General features: G+C 49.8%; 1 protein-coding gene across 1 annotated transcript; it reads left to right on the plus strand.

Moving 5' to 3' along the window:
• The first annotated feature begins 4,587 nt into the window (after positions 1 to 4,587).
• LOC114860255 (voltage-dependent calcium channel gamma-4 subunit) lies at positions 4,588 to 13,336 on the plus strand. Its single transcript, XM_029158728.3, has 4 exons — positions 4,588 to 5,375; positions 9,282 to 9,365; positions 9,763 to 9,903; positions 10,097 to 13,336. The coding sequence occupies exons 1-4, from the start codon at positions 5,153 to 5,155 to the stop codon at positions 10,648 to 10,650; spliced, it is 1,002 nt and encodes a 333-aa protein (XP_029014561.1). The 5' UTR covers positions 4,588 to 5,152; the 3' UTR covers positions 10,651 to 13,336.
• Positions 13,337 to 13,620: the final 284 nt, after the last annotated feature.

Here is a 13,620-nt window from a genome sequence, read left to right on the forward strand (position 1 = left end):
CAGTAAATGTTAACGTGTGCCAAATAAACCCATTTGATCAGCTGATCATCAGATTCAATTCACTTACAAACATCCACTTGCTTTGGATTCCACATTTACACCAATTCTCCTGCTTCTGTGGAACATTAGACAGAAGCAGTTTTATGTCCCAATATCAAGGACACGTTTGCTCTGAGACAGTAGGATTGGACATGATCAATATTGACACTGACAAGATTTTACCTTCTTTCAACTAAACCTGCAACTAATTTAGTGTAAGATGACTTTTTTGTTTATTCTGGTTTGTTTATGCAAAATGAGACGTAATGACGTATTCCAGCAGCTAATATGCATCTGCGTGTGCTGTTGTGCACCTTAAAAAAGGGTTAGTTCGTTGTTCGTGGTAAGGAACAACATAAAGACTTAAAGTAGCTGAGTTTTTTTGACAACAGCGCCATCTAGTGTTCGTGCTCAGTGCGGTGACGTGTACATTCGATTTTCTCTGCACAACGTTACTCCCATAGAAAAACGACATGGAAGTTAAGAAATATTATAAAGCTCATCTGCAATTCCTTCTCCTCCTCCTCCTCCTCCTCCTCCTCCTCATCATCATCATCATCATCATCATCATCATCAAAAGGAAAGTCCGCTTCCTGTGGGTTGTGCCTCCCCAGTAAGCGGCCACTCAATGTATTGATAAGTCTGTATCACCAAGCGCAGAGTGGAAGCAGGTTTTTGCCAAAAGCATACATTATTATAATGTATGCATATATATGTGTTGCCATATTTGGTCTTGCTGTATTATTTGTAGTCAAGTAAACTTACTGTACTGAAGGCTTGACCAGGAAGTGATGCTACAGTACATTAATTTATTTAATTATGTTCACACTGAATGAACAGAAGCTGAGGAAACTGTTAGAATTCTGCCAATGCCCCAATGAAGGGAATAACACACACACACACACACACACACACACACACACACACACACACACACACACACACACACACACACACACACACACACACACACACACACACACTGTATTGTTTCCTCCTCTGTGCATCTTTAATCGTGCTTCCTCCGTGTCAGTGTTGTTTTCTCCCTTACTGCTCGTGGAGAAGACAAATCTTCTGTAAGTAGTTTCAGTAAGTTGTTTGAACAGTAAACACAGCACGTTGGTCTCTGTCCAGCAGAAGACCTGAAGGAGAAAGTCATGTCAGCGCAAGCCAAGGTTTGTCCCAGCTCTGTTAAATGCACCTAATTATTGAGTTGGGCTAAACATGATCTGATGGGTGTGTGTGTGTGTGTGTGTGTGTGTGTTTGTGTTTGTGTGTGTGTGTGTGTGTGTGTGTGTGTGTTTGTGTGTGTGTGTGTGTGTGTGTGTGTGTGTGTGTGTGTGTGTGTGTGTGTTTGTGTTTGTGTTTGTGTGTTGTGCGTGATCATAATATTTAAATCCAGGTCTAAAAACACAATCATTAATTGCATGTCCCCCTAATATCAACGTAGCAATAATGATGTTGATGCTCAACCAGCGTCCTGTACAAAATTCAGAGGAGCAGAAAAAGAACTGAGACCAAAGCAATTACAGACAAGCAGGGGATCAATTCTGTGAGGGACATTTGCTAACAAGCACCAAACACTTGGATCTTATTCGTGTGAGCCATTATTGGACCTGGGAGTGAAAACAGCGGTCCAGAGAAGAGGTCAGCGTGGAATCAATCCCTGTTTGCTCATTAGACATGAGGAATAAAGACACGCGTTGTGCAGTGGAGACCGAGTGATAACGAGCTTCCGGTCACGGACTTGTTTGTCTTTGTGAAATATGCTTACGTGACAGTGGACAGTTTATGAAGCGTGGCGCACCACGCCCCGCCTGGATCTGTGTATTTGACTGGATCATACCGGATCCCTTAGAGCCTGAACCCGTTTAACCCGGTTTGTGACCACTGAGGTTCTGGGGAGAGGACCAGCATTAGAACGTGTGCCCTGATGAGGCTCAGCAATATTGATTTATCACTTGTGAGATTCACAACTAGATGAAAAGCTCATGTATTATGTATGATAATGTGTGTGTGTGTGTGTGTGTGTGTGTGTGTGTGTGTGTGTGTGTGTGTGTGTGTGTGTGTGTGTGTGTGTGATTGGATTTTAGTCACAATGGTTTGTTAACAAAGCAAACGGAGCTGCACATCCAGGACCAGAACTGACTGGAAGGTGATTTATTGTATCATAATCGGGTAAAGTCGGGGCTGTTAGTAATGGAAAGCTGTGTCCTGCACCACTAATGACTGGGTCACTGAAGCTCATATTACTGCTGGACCCGGGAATCGAACCCGGCATCTTCTAGTGTTCATTGCTCCGCGTCCTGTCAGCCTGTTTTTAAGCTGCACCAGCGCGCGTGGAGATGACGCCTGCTTTCGCGATGCGCTCAGACCAAACTTTCTGCCTTTAATCACTGGCGTCGTGCCGTCGGATTTAGAGCCCGACTGGACCCGCGAGGCCTGAAAATTGGACTTTGAAGATCACGCCTGCGATGTGCACCCGATTTCCAGCGGATCCGAACCACCCACGGAACTGACTGCCCGTTGCCATGAACCTGAAGGCTTCTGGAAACCAGTGGGCACAGGGTCCACGCTGAGGGCCCTGAACGCAGCACGGGGCTGAGACCACTTTGTGTGTGTGTGTGTGTGTGTGTGTGTGTGTGTGTGTGTGTGTGTGTGTGTGTGTGTGTGTGTGTTGGGGGGGACGTGTTGTCTTACATGAATCTCATATTCCCTATATTCTGCCCATCACGTCGGGTCCTATTGTTAAAAAGAGATCAGAGGGGACGAGAAGCCAAACGACAGATGAGCGTGTTGCTTCTACGGAAGCATCCGCTTTTATGTTTGGGAGTTTCACCCGGACGTTACCTTCACGTGGAGTGTGTCTAGATCTAAAAAAAAAAGCGAATACAAACGACGCCCGAAGCTTTTAAAGCACCGACGCCACGACAGAAGAAAAAGGCCGCCTTCGAAGCGTTCTAAGGTAAAACTAGTGTGAGAAACGGGGGGAGCGGAGCCGGAGCTGCAGCCCGTCCGCGCACAGCTTGCCTCTGGCAGCCGGAGGGCTCAGTCTGTGTTTGCCTTCCTTTAGCACGCTCTCATATGCTCTTTATCCCGCTCCCTCTTCTGCTCCAGGCGCCGTCTGCTCACACGACGTCTCGCTGGTGACTGCGGCACGCGCTTCATCCCGCACCGGAAGTCAGCGGAGAGGACGGCGGCGCCGGTCGCCGGTTCCAAGCCGAGGAATGAGCAGCTCGATCTAATTACATGTCACATTATAAACGCTATGATGGTGGTTAGTGCGTGATCGCTCCCCGTGCAGTTCAATCAGACTTTTTATTTCAGCTCAGAATACGAGTGAAATCTATCGCACAGCTGTACTGGTCTCTTTCACATAAAACAGCACATCAAAACGCTCTGGCTGCGTCTCTGCGTTTGGCCCCCGAGGCCTAAATGCATTTGCTTTGAATTGAAACTGAACTTTCACCACATCTCAGCTGGTACATACTGTATTTTCTTTGCATATTCAAACTTTTAATGCTCCCTCTCATCGTGACGCCGTCGATCTTGCATCCGCTTCGCACTCGGTCCCCTTCTCCTCTCGTCTCCTCTTCAAAGGGAACAAGATCCGAACGCTTCCTCCTTCACCCTACAATTTCGACGAATTCTGCCCGAATTTTGACAAAATAATTTCAAAAGAAATAACCAATTACTTCCTTGATAGGGTCTCCAATTTCCTTTTCTAAATGGCCGCGGCACATTGGCACATTCACCAGCGCCGCGTGGAGTCGCGCGGCATTCATTCGCTGCAGCGCGCGGGCCAGGTTGCGGCAGCGACCCAAAACACGCGCGAGACAGCGCTTATGAGACGCGGTGTGAACACATAAAGCAGCGCGCCCGCGAGGCAGGTCGCGACGGGGCCACGGAGAAGGACTTGGCACCGGCCGAAACCTGCCTGAAAGAAGGGAACGCCGCGAGGAAGGAGGAAGCTGGCGGAGGAGGCTTCAATTAGAGAGGAATGGGTGAGCGGTGCCAAGGCGTTCTGGAGAGTCTGTGACGCCGGAAACGCTCACAGGAATCACACTCATTATCCTTTGGTGTTCCAGTCCTGACAGCTGATTAACTGCAGTGTTTGTGGGTTTTTTTTACACTCCTGGCGGACGCGTTCCCACGACGTTTGTTCCGTGTTCCATCATGGTCTGCGGGTTTTCCGTACAGCACACAACCACAAAGGCTGCACAGATACAGTTCTAATATGTGAACTGCACCTTCTCGTCCTACCCCGTATTCCCATTTGACCCCCCCCCCCCCCCCCCCCCCATCTCCCAATCCGCTCGAAGCCATTGGGACCACACGCAGTTTGCTCAACGGGCAACAGGAAGTGATTCATACAGAGGCTGGGATTTTAGGGCGGAAACAAAAGATGGGGCACAAGCAAACGCATCAGGCCAAGTCAAACCCAGCAGGTCCTCCCAGTGTCAGTGCCCCTCCCCCCCCCCCCCCCCCCCCCCCCCCCACACACACACACACCAACCCCATCCTTTCTGTGACATTTTTACTTTTAGGATTTGGGATCATTCTTCAGCTTGGGTGTGTTTCATCTTGACGTTATGTGACTTCTGATCACTGGTGATACTTTCGCTGCTTCCATGCAACCTGCTGCTCCCCGTATACGTCCCTCTTCCATCAGCTGATCCCCATTGGCCTGGCTTCAGCCGTGGAAGGTGTGGTCTGGACGAACTGCGCCGCATCCTTTGCCGAGCCCCGCCGTTAAATACCGAATGGTCGTAACGGCGTCTACTCGCCGCCGTTGGCTCTCCGTCTCCCTCCAATTACAGAGTTTGATCAACGCGCCCCCCGCTTTCAGGTCGAACGTCACCACCTGTGGCGGCGGATAGGACATGTCCGACCAACTCAGCGGACTGAAACGGCAACTGCGCTCGCGCCAGGCTCCGCCACTCGGATCGAGTGCCGTGGGAAGGGGAGAAGCGCGCGAGCGGGCGAGGATCGAGACTCGATGAGGGGAAACCCCGCGAGACGCGCGCGCTCCTTCTGACCATGGTTTTGGGCGCCGCGCGCTCCTCGCCGTGCGCGTAAGCTGCTGTGGAGGAGCCACACGCTATGAGACGCCATGGCATGGTGTGACCGAGGGGTTCAGACTCTGCTGGCCGTCGTGGGGGCCTTTGCCGCCTTCAGCCTCATGACCATCGCCATCGGCACCGACTACTGGCTTTACTCTCGTGCGTACATCTGCAACGCCACTAATGTCACCGCTGACGAGACCCAGATGCAAAGCAAGAAAGTCAAAGGCGACCTGACGCACTCCGGGCTGTGGAGAATCTGCTGCATCGAAGGTAAAAGTGGAGTCTAATAAGTTTGTGTACTACTTTTTAAACTTTGTGTTATATTCCAGCGCATTGTGTGCAATTAAATGTGATGTGTTCTTATTATTGTGTATCTGACGGTCAGAGGTTCAGTGTGTGCGGCAGAACGGAATAAAACTGGACCCGAAGAAAGGCGGCGACTGAGAGACGCGTAAAAACACAAGATCCTGTCTCATTTAAGCAAAAGAAAACGCCCGAGCGTTGTCGTGCACGTTTCCACTCAGATATCAGCCATTGGTCTCTGAAAGTCATATTCCATGAAGCAAATTGGAGGGAAAGTGTGGCTTGTGCGCAACGTGTGCGTAAAGGCGCGTTTGCGTCGTGCTTTTCGGGAAAAACAACAACGGCCGTTTCGGCTCAGCGTAAAAACCTTTAATGGTTTGAGTTGTGTTCACCGTTTCCGCGCCTTCTCTTCCTAATGTGGGAAAATGGAGCAAGTTGGAGCCACAGGAGGTCGAACGGCAACGCGCTGCCCTTCGCGTCCCTGTGATCAACCGACCGACACGGCTGGAGACTTCTGGGTTCGGCTCCTCGCGTCGACAGCGGCTCGTTAGCGCTCGGACGCGTTTGCGTATCGCCGCGCGCCACTGCTTCATTTTGGAGACGTCAAACCGACAGAAATCCATCAGCAGCGCCGCCAAAGTTGCGGTGCGTCTGCGCGTCGCGTCGCTGTCCACTGCTCCTGGTGCTGAAGTCTCGCCTCTGACTGCCTTCGTTACTTTCAAGCATCAAACCTGAAACCCGACTAGTGGAAACAAATGAACAGACCTCTTTACATTTGGAACACAGTGCCGTGCTATTTTTACCACAGCAGCAAAAACAGAGGTAGTTGCTGACTTGTTAAATATTCTCTTTGTGGAGCCCATCAGTCAAAGCGCACGCGCCCATTGATCTTTAATGACCTGACAATAGCAACGGAACGGAACCCTGCTCGTCTCTCTCCTATGAGCGCGCTGACATAAAGGCATGACATCAGTACTTTGTAAGCAGGGTCACTTGCATCTCCAGTGTTTGCCTGTGACACGAAGGCATCATCTGTCAAACGCGTAGAGAGATGTGACAGCGTTGTGGGTGGAGGTTCCACATGAAGGCGCAGCACTGGACTGTCTCCCATAGGCTGATCATGACGAATGTCGCACACATGCTTTGCTCCAGACCCCGCGTGCTTTTTTACTTTAACTTCTTTTTTTTTAATTGCATCGCTGTTTATGGGCTTCCGATGATAATCAGCTCACCGTCGCCTCCGGTCGGGAGCTTCGTCAGTTGAAGTGAGCTGGAGTTCTGCCTGTTCTTAAACATCTGTCGCCGTTTCCCCTCCACGCGCGTTGTTGCAAAGGTGTTACATGCGGAGCTGATACAGACAGCAGCTCCTGCTCTCTCTCTCTCTCTCTCTCTCTTTCACACCCACACATCACACAGGCACTTTTGCGACAACGTTGTGAAATTCATTCTGACGTTCCTCTGGTGACACACCTGTATCTGAAGCCGACACAAACCAAAAGGCTTCAAAACTTAGACTGGGAGCGTTTCTGGCAACCAACCAAACGCTTTGCGTTCAGTCAGCCTTGTTAACCCTTTGCGTTAAACCGAATTGTATCAAATATTTAAGAGTTAGTGTTGTAGAACATTCGACGAAGGTGAGCGCTGGTGCTCAACCAGCTTTTAAGGCAAACAAAGTGGAGTCTTGTTCTGCAGCCAGTCAGGCAGAAATGCAACAAGAACTCTCACTTAGGCAGCTGGCTCTCTGATGAGTGAACGCACTGGAGTCACACTAAAGGAGGCAACGTCTCAAACATTAAAAGATCAAACCTGGCTGATTTCCTAGTTGTTTTTCCTAGCGTGGTGATTTCAGCCCTTTCTGCGGCCGCTCGCTGGTGCGGTGGCTTTGTTAGTGTTTGTGTTGGGCTGGTGAATGCATTAGTAAGATGTCAAAGGCATCCTCTGAGAAGCGGAGCTAGAAATGTGATTCTGGGTTGCTGGGGGGAGGTTGCCATGGTGAATCTATGCTGAGTAATAAAAGATGGGCTCCGGTCTCTCAGACAGATGGGCTCTGGGGAGATACCTCCCCTACTGAGCTCACTCGCTCTCTCAACGTCATTCCTCAGATAATTAACTCACTGTCCCTGTGTGTGTGTGTGTGTGTGTGTGTGTGTGTGTGTGTGCTGTTCACTGAAATGATCATTTCTTCATAAAAAAAGCTCATCTAAAGAATTTTTTGATGTCTTTTGGTTTATTTCCGTCAGTACTTTTCCTGTATCCAGTTACTGTACACTGAATAATTGATGTTATAAAACACATGGAGAACACATTCACTCAGTGAATAGTGAATATATTACAGTGCTTATATTTGCATTCATGCGAACATTGTTTGATACAGTAAATCAAAGCAGACATAGAGAGAAATGTTAGTGACAACATGGGGAGACGTGCGTAATTAAGACCTTCTACTGGTGAGAGACTTGAAAGAGACTGAGACAGTTGAGTTGGTGAAGATGACGAGAGTCTGAGCTCTTCAAAAGTTTTTAATGGCGGAAATCAAAGTTAGGAGCGGGACACATTGGGCGTCGATACAACAAAAACGGCGAATGAGTCGTGTCCTCATCACACATTTCAGCCTCAGACCCCGTAGCGCTTCCAGACGGGCCGTCCACCACAGAAGGCCGCGTGGCCTCGAGCGACGCTGACCAGGAGGTCAAGGCTCTCGGCAAAGGAGAAGCGGGAGCGCGGTGATTGCGGCTGCGTTAGCCGTGCCACGGCCCATCATCGCGTCTGGAAAGTCACTTTACAGTATTTACAACAATCACGAGAGACTGGATGTTAGCGGTTGCCATGGTTACGCACAATAGGGATTACAGTCAGCATTTGCTGCTAACACGTATCAGGTGTATGAGTTTTCCTCCTCCCTTTGTTAGTGGAGTGAATGAATACTTCAGATGTCCCTGTGAAACAGAAATACTGAATGCATCTAGTAGTAGTAGTAGTAAAAGTACAATAGTTCAAACGTGGTGAAGCTGATGCACCAGAAAATGGAAATGAAAAAGAAAGTAAATGTACTGTCTTATGTAAAATCAGTTTGTATCTTGTGTAATGTAATTTGTTGCTGGAGTCAGTTAAAAGCGGTGCTTGCAGCTTTAATTGTCTTTTCAAAGTATTTATGATAAGAACATCATTACGTCGTACGTATTTGCTGCAAAATGCTGTAGATGGCCTGTTGTGTGTAGTGATTCATTAAAATGTGCCCGACCGGCCCCGAGCTGTGATTCAGATGTACAGTGCTGCACTTTAGTACAGTGTGAGCTAAGCTGTCATTATTTTGTTGCAGAGCAAACGTGAGAATCCGCGTTTCAAGTCAAGTCCGTGTTATGTGTTTACTCCCTACACGTCTCTCACACGTCTGGCGTCGGGCGCGGCCACGGAGAAACTCGCACAAAGACCGAAGTGACAGGGCGCCGCCGCCGAGGCCGACGCCAGACTTTAAATCAAAGTGGAACCTTTCAATATTCATAATGCTCCAATGTTTTATTCTGTTGAAAGCGGGGAGGATTTCCTCGGCGAAGAGACTGGCTCTTTGAATAGACGGTGCCTGAAGGCCTGGGAGCAGAATCTCACATCCACGGCAGCCTGTCCTCAAACGGTTCCTGACACGTATAGAGGTGAAAGCGGCTCCGCGCAGAACGCAGGTGCTCTGTGCCGAAAACAGACTCCAGGTTCGGCCTCGGCGTCGCGGTCGACGCGCCGTTCTCGTTACGCCTCATTTATCCCAAACGGACCTTTTCATGTCAGCCTCCATTCTCCTCTGACTGGCTGTCGATTCCTCCCCTCCGCGGTGTCGCCGCCATCGGATTCACGCCCTGCGCGCTTGTGGCTTCTCTGCAGGTATCAACAAAGGGAGCTGTTTTCGGATCAATCACTTCCCAGAGGATAACGACTACGATACGGACAGCTCGGAGTACATCTTACGTAAGTCGCTGCAACCCCCTCGTCTTCAAACACTCCAACCCTTAATCCTCCCCTCTTTTCTTTCTTCCACTGGTGATGGAGTTATCACCAGGGTACTTAATGTGTCATGACATTTCTATCCCTGCCCCATGAAAGTCTGATGTCATGGCAGTAATTAGAGCTATGGAAATGATGGAGTGTGGTGCGTGCCCATGAGTCATAGGGCTCATCTAAAACACGACAGTGGAGCCCACTGTGCTTATGACCAAAGCTACAGCTACGCTGAAATGTGTCCCATCATGGTGGGAGGCGTCCAATATCACCACGCAGCTTCACTCGGCGCAGGTTGAGTGGAGGTCAGGGGTCAAACATGAGTCTCGGGGCCGAACACTCGCTAACGGGCTTCTCCTCCTTTCAGGGATAGTCCGCGCGTCCAGCCTCTTCCCCATCCTCAGCACCGTCCTGCTGATGCTGGGCGGCCTGTGCGTCGGGGCCGGGCGCGTCTACAACAGCAGGAACAACATCCTGCTCAGCGCCGGCATCCTGTTTGTAGCTGCAGGTGAGACGAGCAGAGCGTTGTGTCATGGGCTAAACTCACGTGCGTCTCTCCACAGGAAGCTGGTTGAATCACTGTTAGTATGAAAGCTCTACTAATTTCCCTTTGATTCAACTTGAAATATCTGCTTTGGGGCTCATGTGCAAGAAGTTCCATCAGAAACCCCTTTCGTGACTTCCTCCCCTCTCCTCCTCAGGCCTCAGCAACATCATCGGCATCATCGTCTACATCTCCAGCAACGCCGGCGACCCCAGCGACAAGAAGGACGAGGACAAGAAGAACCAGTACAACTACGGCTGGTCCTTCTACTTCGGGGCGCTGTCGTTCATCGTGGCGGAGTCGGTCGGCGTCCTCGCCGTCAACATTTACATCGAGAAGAACAAGGAGACGCGCTACAGGGCCAGACGCGACTTCATCAAAGCCACCTCCTCCTCCTCCCCGTACTCGCGCATTCCGAGCTACCGCTACCGGCGGCGGCGCTCGCGCTCCAGCTCCAGGTCCACGGACCCGTCCCGGGAGCCCTCGCCGGTGGGCATGAAGGCGGGGGGAGGGGGAGGGGGGGCCGCGCTGGGCATGGGGCTGCCGATGGGAGACATATCCCTGTACGCCCTCAGCAGGGACCCTTTGAAGGGGGCCAGTGGGACAGCGGGGCCCTACAGTCCTGAGAGGGACTCCGGCTTTTTACAAGTCCACAACTGCTTCCAGAAGGACGCGAAGGATGGCGCGAACCGGAGGACCACGCCGGTATGAGGGCGGGAGCGTGTGCCGGGGTAAACAATAAGCCTGATGGAGCACGTTAGCTACTGTACAGTTAATGAGAGGGGACAGTTCCTCCCGGGGCCATTGTTGAAAGGTCAGAGCTCTAAATTGTTTTCCTTGCGTCCCTCTGTGCGTTTCATTCGGTGGAGGAGGAAAAACGGACCTAAAAATAAGACGACGTCCCTTTTCATATGACTCTGTGTCTTTTGCTTAAACGTGGATGCCGCTTTGTAGCGATGGTTGAACTGTTCCGTTCTAAAAGGACACGTCCACTGTTTGACAAAGCGGCTTCTTCCCCATAGATAAAGGTTGGCAGTGTTCTGACATGCATTCAAATAAACGTACTTAGGACGTGTTCATCTTTTCTAGATAAGATGCTGAAGAAGGCAGAATATTCCATGTGCGTTTCCAGGTGATGATGATGTTTTATAGTCAGATGTAGCTGTATAATGTTTTTTCGACATTATTGTATTTCTTTCATTCTAGGACAAAAGACTAAATAGATTTATGTGGTTAGTTATGAAAGTATTATTGTGTTTCTGTTTGTAACTTAACACAACTGGTGCTAACTTAACCTGTACACCTTTAAAAGCGCCTCAGCTGCCGTTTGAATACTTGTAATCAAGCTTGTATGTGAGTCTAGTGATAGAAATGTGTGTGTTCCAGTAGATGAAGTGTGTTACGGTTCAGAAACGCTGCCGCACTATTACACAACCGTACTGCGAACATGGATTTCTGCTGTTCTACATGTATATAATGCCACACATGCTGTGGGCTTGTTGTACAGACTGTGTGTGTGTGTGTGTGTGTGTGTGTGTGTGTGTGTGTGTGTGTGTGTGTGTGTGTGTGTGTGTGTGTGTGTGTGTGTGTGTGTGTGTGTGTGTGTGTGTTCGCTCAGGGTCCATGTAAGGAACTAATGGATTCCTTCCCTACGCCAGACAGACTGTTAAGTTACTGTGTGTGGGATCCTGCTGTGTTAACGTATGTGCAGAGAACTGTGGGTGTATGAATCTCTGATCACACTGCGAGGAACGTATTGTTAGTGTGAAAACTATTCTGATCTGGTACTATTATCTTATAGATGTTTTGGTGTTTAATAGAAAACCCCAAGAAACAGCCAAAAAGACCTTGGTGTGGAATTTTTAACACTTGATCGGACCGGAGGCTCATTTTTAAATGGCATGAATTACACTAAACGTCCAACACGCAGCTACTTTCCTCCGCCGTTCCTGATTGATGAAGCACGCGGCTAATGACGCGGGCTCGATTGGCCCGTTATGCTGGGCCACGAAGCGCCACGGCAGACAGTCGGGCACCCACAGGGTGTTAAAGGAAATCGGCATCAGCCAACTTAATGCTCGACTGAGCTAACAGGCTCCCAAATGCTCATCCAGACTCTGCAAAGTTTGTCTCATTGTCTCCAAACAAACACTGGAGCGAAGTGGGCGTTGTGTGTGTGTGCGCAGCTACTGCTGCTAGAAGATCAAATTACTCATTTTTGCTATAGCACACACTCCACTGACTTCCGTGTCAACTTCATGGTTTGTTTCCCTGCTGTATTTTTAGCGGCAGCTGGGATTGGTTTAATTTGTTTCTTGCTTTGTGAATCATGGCCGCCGCGCCTGTCTCGCGTGTTTAAGCATTCAGGGCCACGGCGGGCTGTGGGAAGTGGCTGCTCCTCCAGTTATAGTTGTCATTCAAGTCACTGGAACGGAGAAGAGGAAGCCTTGAATTAGAATAGACTCGTTTTCGCCCCGAGAGTGTGTGATGTGTCTTTGCTGAGCCAAGCTGGCCTCCCGGTTCCAGCCCATCGCCCCCTTATCCGGGCCAGAACCCGGCCCGTTATATCTGAGAGCCGCTGACATTTCCATCCACGATGAGCCGCACCGACCCGCCGACCTCGGCGCCGCCGGGAGTGAGATGGCAGCGTCACCTCTCTGGACGCCCACAGAACTAGCCAACATGCTTGTTAGCATCGGAACTGCACCCGGCTGTGCCGGGCAGATGAAGTCAGGCGTCAGGGTGTCAACTCAGCTTCTGTCTCTTTAACCAGAAAACCATAGGGTGATGCATTTGCAGTCGCTGTCCCTTCGCACTAGTATATTGACCCTGCTATTAGCAAGTGGTGGGAGCAGCGCTGTTTAGCAGCCATTTTACTCATTACACAGAGTTTGTCAACAGCACGTGTTGGTTTAACTTTGTGCTGTTTGAACCACATGTACTCTGAGCTTCTGTGGAAGCCAGATGTGATTTCCTCCCCCGGAGATCGGATCTCCACGGGGCCCCTTCACTCCTCCCAAGTTCTTTTTGAAAATCTAAAATGGCTGACACTGCTGCCAGCAGGGGGCCCGGTTCCCCTCTCCCCGTCGGCACCGGCGTCGTACTCCAGGAACCGCGGGCGTTCGTTAGGATGACATCTGTCACTGCGCTAAGACTGGATTTAGTCGGCAGCAGTCGGAGCTCAACCCGTTTCGGCTGTAACGACGCATGAAGCGCATCGGATCTTTGTGGTGTGGCGTGATTGGGTCATGTCTTACGTTGGTGGTGCATTTTAGCCTCTCAGTCCTCTGTGTGTTGCCATACTGTACACTGCTCATGTTTAACATATTGTACTGCCAAGCCTGTAAATATGTCATTTAAGTCACTCTGAAATAAAAACGTGGCGAATGGAACTGAATTGCTGTGAGGAAATGAACATTCTTCATTCGTTCACTGCGGACAGCTGCTGCATTCAAGGTGCTACGAAGCCACGTGGGCTTCAGGGTCACTTCACCCCACAGTCCATGCATGACTAGTCCCAGGAGACCACTTCAGGGCACATACAACTTACATGGAAGTGAATGAAGTGTAAACCATGGATGCAGTCTGTTTGTATCTCATATATACAGAACTAGTAACATAAAAATATTTGAAGTGCCTTTTATTTAAGACCTTAAGCCAACAATGTGCTCTATATACTTT

This window comes from Betta splendens, chromosome 1 (genome assembly GCF_900634795.4).
Source record: "Betta splendens chromosome 1, fBetSpl5.4, whole genome shotgun sequence".
Classification (NCBI taxonomy): Eukaryota; Metazoa; Chordata; class Actinopteri; order Anabantiformes; family Osphronemidae; genus Betta; species Betta splendens.

What these genes read in the sequence shown, in the direction of transcription:
- LOC114860255 (XM_029158728.3), top strand. Translation starts at nt 5,153, where the DNA reads ATGGCATGGTGTGACCGAGGGGTTCAGACTCTGCTGGCCGTCGTGGGG. An exon ending in GAGAATCTGCTGCATCGAAG is followed by an intron (nt 5,376 to 9,281) that starts GTAAAAGTGGAG and finishes GCTTCTCTGCAG; the next exon opens with GTATCAACAAAGGGAGCTGT. An exon ending in CATCCTGTTTGTAGCTGCAG is followed by an intron (nt 9,904 to 10,096) that starts GTGAGACGAGCA and finishes TCTCCTCCTCAG; the next exon opens with GCCTCAGCAACATCATCGGC.